The sequence below is a fragment of the Gorilla gorilla genome, chromosome 22 (assembly GCF_029281585.2).
Source record: "Gorilla gorilla gorilla isolate KB3781 chromosome 22, NHGRI_mGorGor1-v2.1_pri, whole genome shotgun sequence".
In the NCBI taxonomy this organism is placed as follows: domain Eukaryota; kingdom Metazoa; phylum Chordata; class Mammalia; order Primates; family Hominidae; genus Gorilla; species Gorilla gorilla.
In genome coordinates, this window is record NC_073246.2 from 46,778,059 (window position 1) to 46,798,612 (window position 20,554).

Here is a 20,554-nt window from a genome sequence, read left to right on the forward strand (position 1 = left end):
GAGCTCACTGGGCCTGGGTATGGGCTCGGGTGGCACAGAACAGAGAGAAAGTGCTCCGTAAAAGTGAGCTGCGATGCGGAGGTGGGCAAGCTCTTCCCTGGAGGGGGAAGAGCTCTCAACCCAGAGGGATCTGACCAGGAAGGTTCACCCCCCCTCCACCCAGGAAGCCCCTGCAGACAGTATGTGTTTTAGGCTTTGCTGGCCAAATGGTCTCTGCCGTGACTACTCAGCTCTGCCATTGTGGCTGCAGAGTGACCACAGACCTTCTCAAAGTGAATGAGTATGACTGTGTTCCAATAAAACTTTATTGACAAAAACAGATGGAGGGCCAGCCTAAGGGCCCAAGTTTGTAGGTCTCTATTCTAGACCGGTGATTCTCTGGAGAGGAATGGGGCATGGGGAGTGGGGACAGTGTGTGGGAGAAGGGGTGGGACACAGGCACGTGGGAATGGTGCAGACATGGAGGACACTGGAGGCGGGGAAGAGCTAGAGAACCTAAACACTGACGCTGGACCCTGGTCAACACTAGGTCTCTCCACAGCCTCCTCTTTTAGCCTCTCCCTCCAGTTTCAAAATGACTCCTCCTCTGAGGGGACTCAGGCTCCCCACCCAGCTCCCCAGTTCCCACCAGAAACCCCAAGTGGGTGTTCCAGCCTCTGCCCCACCAGGCCCCCATGGAAGGCAGCACCGCCAGGCAGGGACCTTTCCTCGCTGCCCCTCCCTCTTCCAGTTCTGAGTCCTGGCCCGGAGATGACCTGTCAACCCAGAGGGACCTGACCAGAAAGGTCCGGGCCCCTCCACCCAGGAAGCCCCTGAAGGCTGGAGGGCAGCCCTCCCCCCTCCCTCCCCCTGTTAGTTTTTCTTTCTGATAGAAACAGCAGCAACCGCTAGGCACCTGCTAGGCAGGGGGCTGCACAGCCTCAGGTCAGTTCCTGAAAGGCACCTTTTTCCATTTGTAAATGAGGTGACAGGTCTGCCTCCCAGGGATGAGCAGATGAAGGGTTGGGAGTGCAGAGCCTGGGAACACGGAGTGGCAGTGGGGACCGGGGCCCAGAGGCTGCTGAGTGAAGGAAGGCTGGGGCAGTGAAGCTGGTGAACGAGGCAGGGGCAGAAGACAGGGTGGGGGAACATGCCCAGCGAGGCTGGTGAATGTGGCACTGCAGGGGCAGGGTGGGGGACATGCCCAGCGGGGCTGGTGAATATGGCACCGCAGGGGCGGGGAGGGCAGAATATGCCCAGTGAGGCTGGTGAATGCGGCAGGGGCAGAGGGCGGGGAGGGGAAGATGCCCAGCGAGGCTGGTGAATGTGGCACTGCAGGGGTGGGGTGGACGGATGCAATGATGAGCATTTCCTCCCTGGGGCCAGCAGAGCAGGGGTGAGGCTGAGTGGGTATATTACTCCGATTTGGGTGGGACCCCATGCAGTCACACGTGGGGGACGCAGGGCTGACAGCCTTGCATGACCCTTTCACACTTTAGCCATAGCAATGCCAAGCCCAGAAAGGCTGCAAGGCCCTGGGGAGAACAGAGGCCCCGGAAGGGGTGGCCAGCTGGGCTTCACTGCAGTCCTCACCAGACAGGATTGAGATTTTAACGTGTTAACTTGTTTTCTGTCTTTTCCAAATTGTTTATGGTAGCCATGCATTCATTTTATAATCAGAAAAGCATGTTATTATAACTCAAGTTAAATGGCTCCAAAACAAAAGCACCCAGACCCCAGAGCCTGCCCCTCTCTAGCTGGAGAGAGGGACGAAGTATAAGGAAAAGGAACGGAAAGCTGAAAGGACCCCCGGGCTCTGGAACCCGACCCAAGGGTGATGCCGCCAGGGCTACCAGGAAGCGGCTCCGTGCTGGGCGCAGCCGGTCTCCTACCCACCCCAGCACACCTCAGCCCCCAGCCTCTTCCTCCCGCGCCTCCCCCGCCCTCACCACTTCCTCTCAATGGTCCCTGGGGATTACAGCACGATTATTTTTATTGCAAGAGTTTCCCAATGCGGGAACTCCACAGCCCCAAAGAGTTTGCATCTGAGCTTCCTGTAACATCCTGGGGCACGGACAGGCGGAACCGGGCCATCAGCCCTCCCTGCGCTCAGAGGCGCACAGATTGGATCCGGCCTCGCAGTCCCAGGAGCCAAGAGGGGAGGCACGCGTGCCGGTTCTCGGAAATTCATTATGGGAATGTGCGCGTTATGGAGATGCTCAGACCGCGAACAGTACTGCGAGAACCCAAACGATCATTTTTAACCCCAGACGTCCCTGAACCAAAGCCAAAGTCTACAGGTCACTGGGGCAGAGACCGCCCGAAACCAGTTGTCCCCTCCCGGCCTAGGCGCGCCAGGTCCCCGCCCAGCCGGGGCGATCCTTTGGTCGGACAGTGAGGTTGGGAGTCCACCGCACCCAAGTGCCGCCGCATCCACCCGGCGCAGGCGACCCCCGACGGGCAGCCGCTCACCTTCTCCTGGCCGCGGGCTTCAGGAAAACTGCCTGGAGGTGGCCGGGGTCTCCCTAGCGGAACCAGGCCTGGCAGAGGCTGGGCGGCGGGCTTCGCGCCTGCCTCAGTCTCCCAATCTGTGGCCCGGGGGATGGAGCCCGCTGCGCGCAGAGGCTGCGGCAGGTCCCAGCCAGGTGCCCTGGAACGTGGCTCCTCCTTCCCTGAGGCGCTTCCCTGGGCACGAGGATGGGTCTCGAAGAAGGAGGAAGCCGCCTTCCCTCACCCGCTGTCCGGAGCTGCTCAGCCGGTGCGCGGAGCCTCCCCCGCCGCGGACACCACGATCCGACCCCCACCCTGACCCCGACCCAGACCCCCACCACCCGACCCCGGCCGTATTCCGTTGCGTTTGCTCCCTGCCAGCTCCGGGGCCACCACTGAGCACGCGCTGTGAGTAGGCGCTTCCTGGAGCTTTTCCTGGGGGTCCCCAGAAAAACCCCTGCCGTCCCCATTGTAGAGATGGGGAAACTGAGGCTCAGGAAGGCCAGAGCTTGCCCAAAACCTGCGGTCCGCGGCGGGCAGGGATTCCACGCTCCGAGCCTGGCCGCCTCCCTGGGGCGCGTGAAGGGAGCTTTCCTTCCCCGGGAAAGGCCGGGGCCACAGACCCGCACTCAGGCCAGGCGGGGGCTGCGGGGCCAGAGTGGGCTGGGGAGGGCTGGGCGGGCGTCTGGGGCCGGGTCCTCCAGGCTGGGGGCCGCCAGCTCCGGGAAGGCAGTCCTGGCCTGTGGATGGGGCCGCGCGTGGGGCCCGGCGGGGCGGCCTCGGGAGGCGTCCAGGCTGCGGGAGCGGGAGGAGCGGCCGTGCGGGCGCCAGCGCCGTGGGTGGAGGTCGCCGTCCCTCCTGAGGGGCAGCCGGTGCGTTCGGCACCCGGGAGCAGAGCCCGCGCCTCCCCAGCGGCCTCCCCGGGGTCTCGCTGGATCTCCCGAGAGCGGAGGCTAAGGCCCCGGCTCCGCAGAAACCCGGGGCGGCCGCGGGGAAGCAGCGCCCTCAGGCGACTCGAGAAGGCGTCGGAGGAGCCCCGAGAAGGACCTCGCGCCTCCCCGCCGGGCTCCGACCGCCTGGGTTCGGTGCGGGACGGCCCAGGCCGCCAGGACCCCCAAGCGCAGCTCAGTCTGCGGGGCACGACCCAGAGGCCAGCAGCAGAGGACGGGGCCGGGGCCGGGAGAGGGCGGGGAGGGCTGCTCCTGGGAGGTCAAGGCCAGGGCTAGGCTTTCAGGGTCATGGCCTGGCCCCTCATCCCCAGGGAGGTGAGGGGGCTCTGTGAGCAGAGGGGCCCCGGTGGAGAAGGCGCTGCTAGCCAGGGGCGGGGCAGGAGCCCAGGTGGGGACTTAGGGGTGGCTGAAGGGACCCTCAGGCTGCAGGGATAGGGAGGGAAGCTAGGGGTGTGGCTTGGGCAGGTGCTGGGGGACCGCGGGCACCCTTTTTTCTGAAGCCGAATGTGCTGCCGGAGTCCCCAGTGACCTAGAAATCCATTTCAAGATTTTCAGGAGTTTCAGGTGGAGACAAAGGCCAGGCCCAGGTGAAAATGTGGCAGTGACAGAGTATGGGGTGAGAACCATGGAGAGAGGAAGTCGCCGAGGCGGATGATGGGACAGAGAGAGGGGACCAGAATTTTTTAAAACGCATCTGAGATGTGTTTGGCAGCCTCAGCGTTGTTTTCCTTTCACGGAGAAAGTGTGGGCGGAAGCCAGCTCTAAAGCCCAGGCTGCCCAGCCTGCACTGGCAGAGCTGACGGAAGGCCAGGGCAGAGCCTTCCCTCCCTGTCGCAGACATGAGCCCTGGAGATCTGGAATGAGGCAGATGTGCCCGGGGAAAGCTGATCCGCCCCGACCCAGGGCCCCCCGGGTGCCCCTTTGAGCGTGGAATTGTTGCCAGGTCATGGCTCCCTGCTATCGAACACCGGACATGGGTCGTGTGCTGCACCTGGCAGTTGCAGGACTGACACCCGCAATGCCTTAAGAGGTGATGACTGCCTTCCAGGGGCCTGGCTGGCTGACACTTTGCATGGCTCGGGGAGAAGAGGGATTGAGTAGAGTCCACAGGTCATGGCCACGTCCTGGGTGCTGGCTCTGAGGCAGGGCCCGGCTGGGGTGAGGAGGGGCTGGAGACAGGTTCCTGCCAGTTCAGCCTCTATCCGGTGGTCTTCATACCTAGGAACCCACTGGGGGCTTGTGAAACTGCAGGTGGCTGAGTCCTTGCCATGGGGTCTGTCATTCAGCAGGTCTGGGTGGGGCCGGAGACTGTACCCCACAAAGGGTCCCAGGTGAGGCGGATGTGGCCTGGCGCTGTGTGGCTCTGGACCTAGTCCTTGGGCTTCGGCTGGTGCCCAGGGCCTGGGCTTGAGACAGCTGTGACGCAGGCAAGCCATTCACCCCATTTGTGGGGACATTACATCTTCCTAGCTCGGAACACGCAGGCAGCCAGAGTTGTTATCCACATTCCTCCTCCATGTTCTTCTCTTGAGAACTTTCACCAGGTATGTCAGGAGCTGGGCTCCACCAAGGAGACTCAAGTGGAAAACCCTCATCCTTGTCCTCCAGGAGACAGGAAAACCTATGGTTACAATTCCAGGGACAAGAGCGATGCATGTGAGGTGTGGCAAATCTCACTGTTCAACAGGAGAAATCAGAGACAGCTTCCTGGAGGCAGTGATACCTGGACAGGCTTCTCCACAGGAGGGAAGCGAGTGAGAGAAGCCAAGTGGGATGGACCCATCATGTAGGGGGAACAGTGCGCGCAGAACCGACAACCACCCCCACCCTAGGCCCAGAGCTCACGGAGAGAGCTGGGCCTCTCGGGGTGACTACATAGTTCCCTGCTGGATCTTAGGTCTTGTCCTTGGGCAGCTCTGCTGAGACCTCTATGCCTGTTCCAGGCTGCACCAAGGTTTTGTGACTATTGACCCTCGACTCTGAGTTGGGAGTTGCTGTATTTTTACTAAGGGATGGAGAGATACAGCCCCCAACCCCCAGGGAGCTGGGCTGGCTCTCCTATGGCTCAGCTCATAGCTCCAGCCCCAGGGATGTCCAGAGGATCAGAAAACTCACTCCCTCCTTTAAAGCAGCTACCGGCAGAGTCCGTGGAGCTCTTGGGGGCTGGAAGACAGGCAGGAAACCCACCTGGCAGGCAGGCAGGAGCCCATGGGGGAGGGTTGATCTTTGATCTTCCTCTGATGGCCCAACGGGAACTGTGAGCACCCAGCTGCTCACTGGGACATCTCGGTGCAGGGAAAGGGCTGAAGCTGGTGCAGCCACGGCAGCATCCCCTCACGTGGTAGTGCTCCTGAAACAGAGACGTGGTCTGGGCAGCATGCTGAAAGGCATTTCTGAATGAAGCCTCCTACTGACCTAGAGCCAGCACACACCACTCCAGGGACAGAGAGGAGAGAGCAGGAGGAGGAGACAGTCCAGGGCAGAGGCAGCCTCGGAGTCCATGGAGACCCTCGCTGGGGCACCCCCTGCATCTGCAGGGGTCCAAGCCTAGCACTGGCTCTGCAAGGATTCAGCCACTCATACTGTGCCCCCCCAGCATGGGGCATCTGTGGGTCTCCCTGAAGGTGGGCACCTGGGCAGCCTTCCTGAGGGGTCAGAGCATCCTTGCAGGCATCAGTGATTCCCTCTGTCCCTTTCACCACTGGCCATGGCTGGAGCAGAGCAGCACCGCATGGTTTGGCTCTGGACAGCCGTGAGGCCCCATGAGGCCCAGCATGTCTGCAGGGGCCTCTCCTAGCCCCCTCTCTGCATTCTGAGGCTTCACTTGTTGAACAGAAAGAGGTAGCAGAATCCCAAATAAGAGTGCAACGTGTCACCTACCAGCTCCAGCGCCTGGGGGCTGAGTGTGGACTCAGAGCTTCTGTCCAGCAGAGGCCCCTGATGTGCAGCTGCACCGAGACACCCAGGCAGGGCGTCACCTGCAAGGTCAGCTGCAAGGCTGGGGCTGGGGTTTGTAATCGCTGTTGTCTCTTGGCCTGCAGGATCCTCGCGCATGCCGCTTCGGTCCTGATGGGCAGGACCCAGGTCTCTCACTAGACCAGTGTTTCCCCTGTGAGGCCTGGAGAGGAGCCTTCTGGCCACTCCTGGGTACAACACGAAGGGAGCAGCAGGCCTGAGTTTTTTATTTTTACTTATTTTTTTTTTTTTTTTGAGACGGAGTCTCGCTCCATCGCCCAGGCTGGAGTGCAGTGGTGTGATCTCGGCTCACTGCAAACTCCGCCTCCCCGGTTCATGCCATTCTCCTGCCTCAGCCTCCTGAGTAGCTGGGACTACAGGCGCCCACCACCACGCCCAGCTAATTTTTTGTATTTTTAGTAGAGACAGGGTTTCACCGTGTTAGCCAGGATGGTCTCTATCTCCTGACATCGTGCTCTGCCCGCCTCGGCCTCCCAAAGTGCTGGGATTACAGGTGTAAGCCACTGCACCCGGCCAGGCCTGAGCTTTTTATATACACCAACTGCCAAACATTCCACTGTGAATTTCCTGAAACTTCTCTTTGGAAAGCTTCTGTTTGTATGTATAAGGCAATGTGCATGCCAGCATGTCAGTTACAGCAGGAGAGAGGGAACAAGCCACGTGGGAACTGATGGAGCCACGTCACATCCAGTGTCCTCTGCAGACGCTATGGAGTGCCAGGAGGAATGAGGGGCAAACGGTAAGATCTTTATGACGTGAGAGAAGCCAGGCGCGGAGCAGGGAACAGTCAGGTTTAATTGGTGTGAAGAACAGGATCACTGAAAAATATTTTCTCACAGATAAAACTCTTTTTGTATAAAAGTCTACAGAATGACGATAGGAAACCCATAATCATGGTTTCAAGTGGGCAGAGAACTAGGCTCTGGCATCGGGGGGGAAGGGGAACTGTTCACTGTCAACATCTTTTAGGACGTTTCCATTGGGATCGAAGGGTGGCTCACTCTGCCACTTTGACATAAGAATCACTTCTACCTAAGGCACTTGAAAAATGGCACAGGCAAGAGCATCATCGGATCTCTCCTTTTCTTCCTGAAGACAGGAGATAAGAACGCTCAGGTGAAAGATGCCTTCCCTGTACCGGGCAAAGAAAGATTCCTCTACAGGGAAGCACGTCATAGCCGACAGAATTCTGTACAGACATTAAAGTAATTAAAGTAATTCTGTCGTTCTTAAGCCTCCCCACACGGTTTACTTTTCCACAACTGCCTCTTTGTTCAGCCTCCTGCAAAAGCACATAGGTTTCGTCACTTCTTTGGGTCTCTGCTTCCTTAGGAGGGTCCTGTGTGACATAAAAGTGACATTAAATTTGTATACATTTCTCTTGTTAATCCATCTGATTTCAACTTAGTTCCCAGGCCCAGCCAGGAACCTAAGAGGAGGGAGGTGGATATTTGCCTCCCCTACAGTATCATGTACATATATGACTTTTTAAAAAAGAAAATCTGGGGCCACATGGCAGTGGCTCATGCCTGTCATCTCAGCATTTTGGGAGGCTGAAGTGGGAGGACTGCTTGAGCCGAGGAGTTCAAGATCAGCCTGGGCAACATAGGGAGATTGTGTCTCTACAAAAAAAAAAAAACCCAAAAAATTAGCCAGGTGTGGTGGCACATGCCTGTGTTCCCAGCTATTCAGGAGGCTAAGATGGGAGGATCACTTGAGCCCAGGAGGTCACCGTTACAGTGAGCTATGATTGCACCACTGTTCCAACTTGGGTAACAGAGTGAGACCCTGTCTCTTAATTTTTTTTTTAAATTAATTAGTTACCTGATTAACACAGTTCCTTATTGGTGAGGGATTCTCTACTGTGGTCCTTCTGCAGTCCCACCCCATACATGAATGGCTTCTTTTGAAGCTTCCTCCTTTGTACAGGTGAGTATCTTTGTCACTGTCTTACTCTGTTTTGTGCTGCTATAACAGAATGCCACAGACTAGGTAATTTATATAATGAACTGAAATTTACTGGCTCATGGTTCTGGAGACTGGGAAGTCCAAGACAGAAGGGCTGGCGACTGGCAAGGGCCTTCTTGCTGTGTCATCCCATGGTGGAACAGCAAAGAGAGGGCAAGAGTGTGCCAAAAGGGGGGCAAACTAGTCCTTTTATGAAAAATACTTTGATAACAAACCCACTCCCATGATAACAACATTAACCCTTTCCTGACGGTAGAGTCCTTGTGGCCTAATCACCTCTTAAAGGTGCCACATCTTAATACTAGTATGATGGCAATTACATTTCAACATGGGTTTCAGAGGGGACCAACATTCAAACCATAGCAGTCTCAAACACTGGGCTGGCAGTGGAAGAGGAGACTGATCTTTAAAGAATATATATATATATATTTTTGAGACGGAGTTTTGCTCTTGTTGCCCAGGCCAGAGTGCAACGGTGCGATCTTGGGTCATTGCAACCTCTGCCTCCCCGGTTCAAGCGATTCTCCTGCCTCAGCCTCCTGAGTAGCTGGGATTACAGGCATGTGCCACCACGCCTGGGTAATTTTGTATTTTTAGTGGAGATGGGGTTTCTCCACGTTGGTCAGGCTGGGCTCAGACTCCTGACCTCAGGTGATCCACCTGCCTCAGCCTCCCAAAGTGCTGGGATTACAGGCGTGGGCCACCTCGCCCAGCCAGAATATGTTCTTTAAAAACAGGCACAATTCCATGAAGTAAACTCACATTGGAATGGTTAACAGGTAAAGTGATCCAGCTGGCTGAAACAATAGGCATTCACCGGCATCCAAAGTACATGAAGATGAGCACTTTGAGATTGCGCCACTGCACTCCAGCCTGGGCGACAGAGTGAGACTCTCTCACCAAAAAGAAAAGATGAGCGCTTTCACCTCAAGAGTCGCTAGGCTCAGATGCTGAACGCACCATGAAGGAACTCTAAAGATACCAGCCTCTGGAGTTTTCATCTCTGGAGTTTTCACAGCCAACAGCATTCCTAGGTAGACTGGTTGAGAACACGGCTAGTTGGAGCGTAAAAAGAATGACTTGTGAATGCTCAGTAGGTCTTTGAATATGTAAGTAGACACGACTTGAAGCCAGTTGCTCAGCCTTGAATATATCCTAGAGTCTATCACCTTGGGCTGTGAGTGGCTTGTGCTGTCATCTGTCCATCTCTCAGCTGGGCGAGAAACTTGATGTCCTTTCTGAGAGGTGGCCCTGGCTCTGCCTGGGACCTGCTACTCTTCTCCAAAGTGCATTTTTTGTGGGTGGGTTTTCACTGTGGGTCCTGGGCAGGCGAGTGCTGGTGCCCAGTGTTGGGGAGCAGGGTAGATAGAGGTGTGGCTGCTACCTGGCTGGGCCCAGACTTGGCAGCCTTCCTTCATGGCCCCCAGCCACAGCCTGTTCCATAGTTTGTCAGCTTTGTGTTCCCATGAGAGCAATGGGCTCCTTGAGGACAGGCATTGCATCGTACCTGTGGTCTCTTCCCTAACGCCCCCCAGTACGCCCAGCATAGACAGCACAGGGTGCAAGCAGTCAGATGAGCAGGGCTCCCGTTCCCAGCACGGGACCCAGCCCGTTACCTCGCTGCTATGTTTCCCACGTAAACGGAGCAATACCCAATTCTAAGGAACTGTTCTGAGGACTAAATGGAATAGTGTAAAAAATAAATTGACATGAAGTGAAGGTCAATTAAAATGCACTAGCTTGGCCAGGCGCAGTGTGGCTCATGCCTGTAATCCCAGCGCTTTGGGAGGCCGAGGAGGGAGGATCGCTGGAGCCCAGGAGTTTAAGACCAGTCAGACAACACAGCAAGATCCCGGCTCTAGCAAAACATTAGTAAAAATTAGCCGGGCGTGGCGGTGCCCACCGGTGGTCCCACCTTCTCGAGAGGCTGAGGCGGGAGGATCGCTCGAGTCCCGGACGTCGAGGCTGCAATGAGCCGATTTCGCGCCATTGCGCTCCAGCCTGGGCGACAGCGCGAGACTCCTTCTCAAATATAGAATTTTAAAAAGGCCATCTCGACTGCCGCGGGGGTCGCGTCCTCTCCATCCCCGACCTTGGACGCAACCCCGGGCTTGGGTCCCCCACGATCTAGACAGAAACTCGTTGCTTCTCGTGCTCCGCGCCACCCGCGTCCTCCGGTCTGTTTCTCCCAGGTGCGTCGGTGAAAGGCGGAGCGCCGCCACCCTACACCCCCGACCCTGCGCCCGCCCGAGCCGCTTCCGGGTACTTCCGGCGCCCGCGGGGCTCCCGGCAGCCGCGGCTCCTGTTTCCGCCGGGCGGCGAGAACGCAGGACCAGCTTCCGGGAGGCGCTCCGCACGTTCGCCGTGCTCCGCCGGGAAGATGGGGAAAGTGAGGGGGTTGCGCGCCCGAGTGCACCAGGCTGCCGTGAGGCCGAAAGGGGAGGCCGCCCCCGGCCCCGCGCCCCCTGCCCCGGAGGCGACCCCTCCGCCGGCCTCGGCCGCGGGGAAGGTGAGTTGGGGAGGCGCTGGCCGGGGGCTGCCGCGTGGGTCCGAGGGCGGGTGAGCTGCGGGGCGCCGCCTCCGGGAGGGTTCCGCGACCCCGGCCTTCCCTCGGGCTCTGCGGGCGTTTGCTGCGCTACAGACGCGACCTTCTTGCTTCGCGAAGCGTCGTAAACTCCGAGGCTCCGCTCTGCGCTGCCGTCCTGGGCACACGGACTCGCGCCGCTCCCGGGGAGGGGAGAGAGCCAGGAAGCTCCCGCTGCGGTCCAGGGTTGCCACGCGGACCCCAGAGGTTCCTGAATCGCACTGAGCTCCCAGGAAAGGAAAGGACCTTCCCAGAGTTAGAGAAGAACGGAGAGCAAACTGAAGAGAGACCCCGTTCCCTTTAGCAGTCAGCTGCCTGTATCCCCATCCCACTCAGCCCTAAGCAAGCACGAATCTACCTTCTGTCTTTATTCTAGACACTGCATGTGAATGGAATTATTGCTTTCAGGATTTTTTTTTTTTTTTGGCTTTTGCCTTAAATATTTTGACCGATGTGTCTTGGTGTAGGTATCTTTGCATTTATTTTGCGTGTTCACTGAGCTTCTTGCGTGTGTAGGTTAATGTTTTTCGTTACATTGGCAAGTCTTCAGCCATTATTTCCTTGAATATTTTTTTCTGCCCGTTTCTGTCACTCCTCTCTTTCGGATACTTCCATTATAAATATGTACGTCGTGCTTAATGGTGTCCCACAGTGCTCTGAGGCGCTGTTCACTCAGTTTTTCTCTTTTCTTCAGATGGCATAATCTATCTTAATTCAAGTTTACTGATGTTCTGCCAGCCCAGAGCTGCTTTTGAAACTTTCCAGTGAAATTTTCATTTTTTTGACTCCAGAATTTATTTACTTTCTTTCTCTTCTCCTGTTCCTCCTCATTTTAAAAATAATTTCTCTTTACTGATGTTTTCTGTTTGGTGTGAGAATGCCATTATACCTTCGTTTAGTTCTTCAGACACGGTCTCTTTTAGTCCTTAGAAATATTTATAATGCCTACTCTGAATTCTTTACATGTGGGCTGCTCAAAGCAGTTTCTGTTGCCTGGCTCATGCTGGCAGGTAGGAGCAGGTGGGCCTTCTTTGAATGTATCACTTTTTGTGGAAAATTGGGCATTTTGGATAGTCCTGTAGCAACCAGGGATTAGTATCTGCTTGATTACTTTGTTTATTGATCTGGAACTGAACTATGTGACCTCTCTCCTTGTCCCCTTCTGGCTGTGTGCAGCCTCTGATGTGCCTACTTGGTTTTTTTTTTTTTTTCTTCCTGTTTTCCTCTTTTAGCCTGGCTAGATGGATCTGCTTAAGCTCCTCACTGGTCAGCAATTGTTCTTAAAGCCTCCTTGGCCAGTGGGTTTTTGCCTTTTACCACTGGATACCTCTGGCTTGGAGGTGGCTGTCAGGTTCAGCGTGTTCACATTTTTGACCTTTGTTTCTGCCCTCAGAGGCACAGCCAAGGACTAGTAGCTTACAGAGTCCCTCTGCTCACTCCTGGCAGGGTGCGTCCTTGAACATGCGCACAGCCTCCAGACTGCCAGGGATGCGACTTCCTAGGAGTTGTTCCTGGGTCAGAGGGGCTTACTGTCTACCCAGGAGCCTTGGGCACCGTGCCCTCTGCATCCGTCACCACCCAGAGCTCCTTCCTGGTCAACAACACCCTTAGGCGTGAGAGCCCTCGCTTGAGCTCCAGACAAAGTGAGTCCCCTCTGGCAGAGCTATGGAGTTCTTCCTTTTTGCAGCCTACCGCTCCTGGGCAGGAGCTCCATGTCAGGACACCAGAGATGGGGCAGGAGCAGCTTCAGCTTCTCAGGTGACATCTCTCTCTACTAGCAGGAGAGGGGCGTGCCCTTAGTTGTCTTGGCTCATTGAAACCTGTGCCAGCATTTTTTTATTAAGCTCCAAAAATATGCATTAATGAGATATAAAGTGCTACAATGGAGAATGTCCCAGGTACAGTGGGAAAAGCAGTCGTCTGCCGTATACCAACATACATTCATGATCTGGAAGGCTGCATGCTGCACCCCTTGTCCCCACCTGGTCCCTGTTTGCCTATGAGGCCTCAGCCTACCTGTGCTGCCTCAGCCACCTGCCTGTCCATCTGAAGGCTGCCCTGGTCTCCAGCACTGTTCCCCCGTGAGTCTGATATTTTCCCACGTACCGACTTTTCTGTCCCTGCCACGTAACCCTCCAAGACCAAGGACTTCTCCCTCAGGTGCTGTGGGTGAGGGAGACCAAGGACTTCTCCCTCAGGTGCTGTGGGTGAGGGCACCTGGGGAGTTGCAGTCCAGCCTGGCACCTCTTGGTGCCCTGGCTGCCTTCTACCTCATCTGCATTTTGTCTCCTCTGTAATGTGAGGGAGGCCATATTTTACCTCTACCTTCAAGGTTTTTAGGTTGGGCCTGAGATTTAGAATTACATAAAACAGATTAACAGGAGAAAAGCGTACCCATTCATTGAAGTTTTATGTGACATGGGAGCCTTATAAGGAAATGAAGACAAGGAAGTGGGAGAACTTTGTGCTTCTTTGAGAGGGTGAGAGGTTGAACGGAGGCGGTTGTGGAAAACTAAACCATGTGGGGAGGCTGCAGGAGGGGAGGGGTTGTGTTCACCAGGTGTGTCTGTACAGAGCGCTCTTGGCTTCTCTGATCCGTGCCTGATGATAAGAATGTCACTTGCCTTCTGGTGTAGGAGGGCATCTTCCATATGGGAGTTTTATCTCCTTTCAGGAAAAACAGGGAGGGGGTTAATATGCCCTCTTGGTACCTGCTATATTTTTAAGTGCCTTTAGCTCAAAATAATTATTTTGCCAAAGTGACATGTTTTGGGGTGGCGTATTCTGACCCCCTTCAGAAACCTCTGTTGAGGTCGATGCTGCCTTCCCTGCCAAGGTCAGTGAGGCTTGCACATGAATGGGCTGGGCAGCACGGGGGTCAGGGACGGGGGGGTTCTGTCTCCTCACAGTGTGGTCGGCAGCTGACTTGGAGGAACTGAAATCTTCATGCAGGGATGAGTGTGGCTCAGAACCAGACCTGGCAGAGAGGCTGCTGAGATGACTAGTTCTGATGGGATGTGGTCAGTCTGAGCTGAAAGAGCTGGCAGGCTGGGAGCTGCCTATCCTTAATCTGCTCAGCTGCAGGTTTCTTCTGTGACACAGGAGAATGTTGTAGAAAGAGTAAGACGAAATGGTTGGGAAGGAAATTTGGTTCTTGAGATACTGGTCCTGACTCCTGAAGAACCAGGAGTGAAGCCCGTCTGGTGATTGAAGGCAGGGAGCAGGTGGGCCTGGGCGCTGCAGGTCTGCCCTGGAGCTCTGGAACCGGAGGCTCCTGCTCTGGGAGGTGAGGGTTGTTTCCCCCAGGTCCTCCCGGGCAGAGAAGCTGGGGAATCCAGGTTCTTGTCCTCCATCTTCTCCTCACCTTTAACATCCCTCTGAAACCACAGAGCAAGTCTCACACCTCTTCTTTTCGTCCGTTTTTGTTGGGGACGTTAGGACTGGGCGTTCATCAACACCAACATCTTTGCCAGGACCAAGATAGACCCCAGCGCCTTGGTGCAGAAGCTGGAGCTGGACGTGAGGAGCGTCACTTCCGTCAGGAGAGGTGAGGCAGGCTCGAGTGCACGGAGCGTCCCTTCCGTCAGGAGAGGTGAGGCAGGCTCGAGTGCACGGGTTACCATGCTGATACCCAGCAGATCTGGGATTGTTCCCTCACGCACCCGAGGTCTCAGCAGCTTTCCAGCTAACCTGTACCTGCCAATGTCCTTGAGCAAGGGATGCCCCTGGCTGTTCCTTGGGGCGATTCCCCAGAGTAGATTGCGGCTGTGGTTTTGCCCCTGGGCTGCATCATGTCCCCGCAGCTCTGCAAGAACTGCTCTGCGTCCTGGCAGCCACGCTGAAGCCACAGGAACTTGGGCTTTGGTGACCAACAGGGTTTGAACTGTTTTCTCCGTGTGTGCTGATTCTCTCGTGGTCTGTCTGTATGTTTGGGGCAGTTTTGATCCTTTTCTTAAACAGGTGCTTTATGTGTTGCAGAGGTTAGCTGCTTATCATTTTGTACAAATAACTCTTGAGGGTTTAGATCCTGAAGCCGAAGCAGGGTCCTCTCAGTTTCATCAGATCCATGCGCAGCCCTTCCCCGTCTCCTGGTTGTGCTCCTTGCAGCCCTGCAGCACACACGTCAGCCTGACCAGTGAGAGGGTCTGGGAACTCCCACTCACTCCAGTGTCCGGAGCTTAGCAGGGAACGCAGTCCCCCTGCACCTCCTACTGAGTCTGAGGTGTTTTAGAGAGTTCCCGGCCACCATGGTCAATGCCAGGAGTGTTGACTTTCTGGCTGGAGGATGGTGAGCAGTGTCACTCCCCAGGGATAAATCCAGGAAAAAGCTTCCTTCACTCATCTAAGGGAGTCGGTGAGGAGCACAAGGAATACTTTTTACATCTTGACAGCCTCGGGAAGCCATAGGTTGGGGAGGGAGAGGGCCTGGCTGTGGGGGCAGAGCTCAGGGCACCAGTGTGACAGTGAAGACTGCACGTGGCTTCACAGTCGGCAGAGCTGGGAGCGCCAGGACAGGGCAGGAGCCGGGTCTGGGTCCTGTAGATGGCCCGTTAAGATCGTGGGCTCTGGGCCTCTGCCCCTCACCGCCTGGTAGCCTCTGGCTGGACACTTGATCGCTCTGGGCCTGGGCTTTGCACCTGTCAAAGGAGGTAACAGTATTTATCTCCTAAGTTCTGGCAGTTTTGAGGTTGAGATGAGGTAGTTGGTGTGAAACGTTTAAAACAGTGCAGTGAAGGCTGTGGAGGCGCCCGCTCTGCATCTGTTGAACGAGGCTGGTCTGGTGGGAAGGCTGGGGACGAGTGGGTTTTGCAGCTGCCCAGAGGTGGGCCAGCCCTAATTCCTTGGGCGCAAGTCATGTGATGATGGGTGCGCTGTGACCCTTAGCTCCATTGTCCACAAAGCAGCGACAGACATAGCTCATAGATGCTGAGGGCCTCACTGTGCCTCTAGAAAGATCCAGGTACATTTAACCAGTGCTGGTTTCCTGCTCCTTCTCTCCAAGGAGGACCTGGTGAGCTGACCAGGCCAGGTAACTCCAGAGAGAAGCTGTGCCTTCCAGCCAGGAACGCTTGATGTGGGTGGTCCGCCCGAGCTGTGTCCCTGGTTGCTGACAAGGCCTTTAAGGCTGTCCCCAAGGGGATGGGAGTCGTGGGTCTCAGTGACCTGGCTCTGGCCTGAGCTTCTCAGAGCTCTTTCACACAGCAGCCTCTTTCCTCTGCCTTTTCTTGGCCCTCTCCCTTCAAGCCCCTGTGGCTCATCTGGTCCCCAAGGTCACCTGCTGCACTGACTGTCACGTCCCCTCTTCCCCTCCTAATTTAGGGAGACGTCACGCTCACGACCCGTCTTGCCTACCAGGGAAACTCCTCTTTAGCAACATCTGGCCTCGCAGCGTTCTTGGGCTGAGGTCGTGCCCAGCAGCCCTGTGGCCTCTCCTTTGAGCCACGCTGGATCTTTGTTTTTGTTTGTTTGTTTTTTGTTTGTTTGTTTGTTTGGAGACAGAGTCTTGCTCTGTCGCCAGGGTGGAGTGCAGTGGCATGATCTTGGCTCACTGCAACCTCCGCCCTCCTGGGTTCAAGTGATTCCCCTGCCTCAGCCTCCTGAGTAGTGGGGACGGGACCACAGGCACATGCCACCACGCCCAGCTAATTTTTGTATTTTTAGTAGAGATGGGGTTTCACCCTGTTGCCGGGATGGTCTCGATCTCTTGACCTCAGAGATCTGCCTGTCTTGGCCTCTCAAAGTGCTGGGATTACAGGTGTGAGCCACCACGCCTGGCCTTGTCTTTGTTTTTTGTAAGTTCAAACCTCATTAATTTAGAGTAACTGGTGGGAGAGGGTAGAAGCTTGAACTTTACAATGTCAAAGATTGATTTCAAATTTCAGAACTACGTTATCAGAGTAGAGCATAGGAATGTTTTCTTGAAATAATTGAACAATAAGTTGAAAAAATTTGAAGATTCTATTGTTTGTGAGTCCGTTGGGTAATTAATTTTTTTCTTAGTTCACATACCCTTATTTGTGCATAAAAATCTTAAAGCTTGTGCTGACCGGACTGTAGCGTGGCCAGTTCTGGCGCTTCCTGCTTGTGTGCAGGTGTTTCCCATAGCCCGCCTTGAGGGGCACAAGAATGGGAATTATTTGAGCCGTGTGGCAGGGTCAGGGTTTTGGGTGTTGGGGAGGAGCCTTGGCCTGGGGAGGCACTTAGTGGTTCTGGCCAGGAGCCGGTGGCTTTGTGCACTGCCCATGGCTGTGATTTCTGCCTTGGTGCCCCAGGGGGATTCAGGAGAAGGTGCTCCAAAATGGTGCCTTGGAGGTTGTCCCTGAGGTGCGTTCCAGGTGGCTGTCCTGTGGGAGGGGCGTTCTGAGCTCATCGCCGTGGGCCCCCATTACAGCCCTCCTGGAGCGAGGCCTCTGGCCAGCCGTCTCTGGCTGTGGCTCTCAGCCCAGGGTTCTGGTGCATATTCCTTCCACCGCCCTGCTGTGGGTTTTCTGCACTGAAGAGCCCCAGGCTGGATGAAGGGGACCATCGGACCTCACAGAGGGCTCAGACGGAGGGACAGGCCTCCACTTCCCCTGCCCTGGGATGTGAAGCACCAGCTTGGCAGGGTGGCAGGGCCCACAGACCCTCATGGGTGGGACCTGCAGACCCTTAGAGGAGTAGCCCCACAGGCGGAGGGGCTTGCCCTGGTCTGGGGGCCCCAGCCCCTTTTCTTCAGGCCTCTGAGGTATCCAGGCGCCTCAGTGGGGTCCTTTGCATCTTGGCTGCTCCTCACCATGTTCCTCCCTCTCTCCAGGAACAGTTCTGTTTTTTTGGTGTGGTCTCCTCAGCTCCTGATTGGCTGGTGTCCTGCGTCCCTACCCCCACCCCACCCCAGGCTTGTGCTGGGGCCTGAGTGCCCATGTCATGCAGATACTGCATCCTGTGACTTGGCTGCCACCCTTCAATGACCCGCCTGGCTATGGAGGTGAGGTGGCGGCCTGTGGGTGCCTGTCTGCCTGGCTTAGTGCGACACCGCCTTCCCAAGATGTGTCTCATCGTCTGTGCCCTGGCCTGAGTCAGGAATAGCACTGCATGCTGCATCTCTGGCCAAGGAGCCGGGTGGCCCAGGGGAGGGGTCTAGGCTGTGGCCCATCACCTGGTGGACACCCGTGTGCCCATCTGCGCCCCTCCTCTCCCCATCTAGCCCTGGGAAGTGGTGGGGCTTGTTAGTCCCTGTGACTAACAAGTTCGTGGCATCTTTCCTGTGTTTTTTTTCAAGGCCTTGGAATCTCAGCTCGCCAGGAAGCCACATCTGACCCCTGTTCCCTTCCTGTGCCCTGGAGCCTGCCTTACCCTTACGGGCATCCTGGGAGGGACCCTCTGAGCTCTGCAGCCTCCTGCCATGGGAGGAGGAGGGCATGGGTGCAGGGCTGAGGCTGGCCTAGAGTCCCCTCCCCGCCCCAGCTCTCTAAGACCCACTGCACCTCCCCAGCAGGACTCAGCTTTGCCTGTGGGCCAGGTTGTGCATGCAGGGGCTTTGCGGCAGCCTGTGGACCCCATGTCAGGGCTACAGCTCCTCCATGTCCGCTCTGGGGGTGGCGAGGGACCTGTGGCAGAGTCGGGGTGAGCACCCGTCTCCTGAGCCTCCCCCAACGCAGTGCCACCTGCTGTGCGTGCTGTGTGGCCAGCTCTAGCTGGCTTGTGCGATACCAGAGCCTGGCAGCCGGCCGGGTGTCCAGTGGTGGCTGATCCTCCAGCCTTGGGCACGGCGCCAATCCTTGGCATCAGACATCTGGGGAGCTGGTCATGCAGCATCGGGCGATCGGGCGATCGGGCGTCCGGGGAGGTGGTCGTGGAGCATCGGGCTGTCCGGGAATCTGGTGGTGGAGCATCGGGCGGTCCGGGGAGCTGGTCGTGGAGCATCGGGCGTCCGGGGAGCTGGTCATGCAGCATCAGGCGGTCCGGGGAGCTGGTCGTGGAGCACGCTTAGAATTGGATTTCCAGTTCTGTGTTCCTTCATACCAGAAAACGAGCCCACCTGTTTTCAGACAGGTACTTGGGACTCAAGCTCAGAGACACAGACAGGGTGGGGCAAGGCCTGGTGTGGACTCAGAGCCGGGTAGGGCTGGGGGCCCCTGGAGCAGAGGATGTTGGGAGGCCTGTCACCATTGCTGGAGAGGGAGCTCACAGCACAGTGGACGGCTTGGGGGCAGGGGGGCCATGAGAGGCGCCGGTGGTGGTACAGGATTTTGGGGGTGTTGCTTTTCTGACCAGATACCTGTGGCCGGTGGCACCTTTGCTTGAGTTTTGTCCGGGCCCACTGGGCTCATTTCACCCACTTGGCCTGGCAGGCTGAGCTCAGCTCATGCTACTGGCCTGGATCTCATGCCTCCAAGGGAGACTGGAGTCAGGCGTGGAGCGGTGAAGTGTGTGTGTGAGCAAGTGTGGGGTCTGGCCGTTGCAGGCCAGCGCCAAGCCACCCTCAGCCCCCGCCTTGGCTTCCTCCCAGAGCTTATTGATGCCCAAGGTCGAGAGGGGGCCAAGGTGGCAGGGCCTGAGTGTGTGCACACCCGGCCGGGCTCTGACAGCACCCGGGCTCGGCCCCAATCCCCCTTTGAGACTGGAGTGGGCGTTGGAAGCAGGGAGAGGCCAGGCAGCAGGAGCAGGCATCTCTGAGTCTGCAAGGGTAAGAGTGCAGAGAGGCCAGGGTCCCGAGCCCCGACTTGGCTGCTGCTTGCTCCCGCTCCTGCTGGCTCTGTGGAGCATGCAGCCCTGGCTCCCCCTCGCACGGTTTGTGGCCTTGCCCGGGAGCTGCTCCTGATTAGGGAGTGGATTGTGGGCCCTGGGCCCGGCTGTCAGGAGTGTCAGGCCTGGCAGTCACACCGATGTGGGGTGGATCCTAGGGATGCAGCCCAGGTGGCCCTGCACCATAGTCTCCTCCAGAGGAACCCAGCACCCTTGGCCGGGTGGACACAGGGACCACACTGCTGTCCGGGTCCCCAAAGCGCGGCCCCAGCCCCGCCTACTCCCCAGAACCCTCTGTGCAGCCGCAGCAGGCCAGAGCGCACCATGGGGCCAGGCTCTGAAGCCACAGAGGCCTACTCTTAGACGCCGGGCACAGGGCACCCACCGCCGCCATTGCTGCTCCGGCAGCCACTCCTGCCGCTTCTGCCTGCGCCTTCCGGCTGTGTACGACCTGCTGCTGCTGTCAGTGGAACACGTCTGTGTCTGCAGGCGTGTTGGAGTGGGTGACGAGGCCACCAGGCTGTGGTGCAAGGACATTCCGAGCTCCTGCACCCAGCCCTTGGGCAGGGCTGGCTCTCCCGGTCAGCACAGAGCGCTGCCCAGGTGATTGTACCTGCTTAGACCCCACTCCACCCCCAGGCACCTGCGGTGGAGGGACCTGCGGTGGAGGGCGCGACCTTGGCTTCCTGGCCGTCCCTCTGCCCTGGTGATCTGGCCAGCAGAGGGCAGCAGAGCTGTGTCCTTGTCAGGTCAGCCCAGGTGTGGGACAGTCCCGGGATAGAGACGCAGGCTCTCCCTCCTGCCTTGCACAGCGGAGACTTGGGAAGTCCCAGCTCCTCATCAGACAGTACAGACTCTGGGGTTACAGGGTTGTCTTCAGAGA

General features: G+C 57.1%; 3 protein-coding genes across 9 annotated transcripts in view; 1 reads left to right on the top strand and 2 right to left on the bottom strand.

Moving 5' to 3' along the window:
• Nucleotides 1–2,839, bottom strand: part of ITGB2 (integrin subunit beta 2) — a 45,952-nt gene extending 43,113 nt beyond the window's left edge. Inside the window, exon 1 of the mRNA XM_063702690.1 lies at nt 2,452–2,839. The gene's annotated coding sequence lies outside the window, so the exon portion shown is untranslated. The remainder of the gene's footprint in view (nt 1–2,451) is intronic.
• A 2,560-nt stretch (nt 2,840–5,399) lies between these two features.
• Nucleotides 5,400–10,619, bottom strand: LOC101143381 (uncharacterized protein encoded by LINC01547-like). Its single transcript, XM_031005138.3, is given in 4 exon segments — nt 5,400–5,769; nt 6,300–6,529; nt 6,532–6,562; nt 8,220–10,619. Coding segments are annotated over 4 exon segments (612 nt in total). The 5' UTR covers nt 8,286–10,619; the 3' UTR covers nt 5,400–5,484.
• The window catches only part of SLX9 (SLX9 ribosome biogenesis factor), a 36,560-nt gene continuing 26,608 nt past the window's right edge, over nt 10,603–20,554 (top strand). The window contains exons 1-2 of one of the 7 annotated variants that reach the window (XM_055373727.2): nt 10,634–10,872; nt 14,386–14,494. In XM_055373727.2, coding sequence (XP_055229702.1) covers nt 10,744–10,872; nt 14,386–14,494 — 238 coding nt within the window. In that variant the 5' untranslated portion in view covers nt 10,634–10,743. Of the gene's footprint in view, nt 10,873–14,385; nt 14,540–20,554 lie in introns of all 7 variants that reach the window. The other 6 variants (XM_055373729.2, XM_055373726.2, XM_055373730.2 and 3 more) reach the window with 6 other exon arrangements.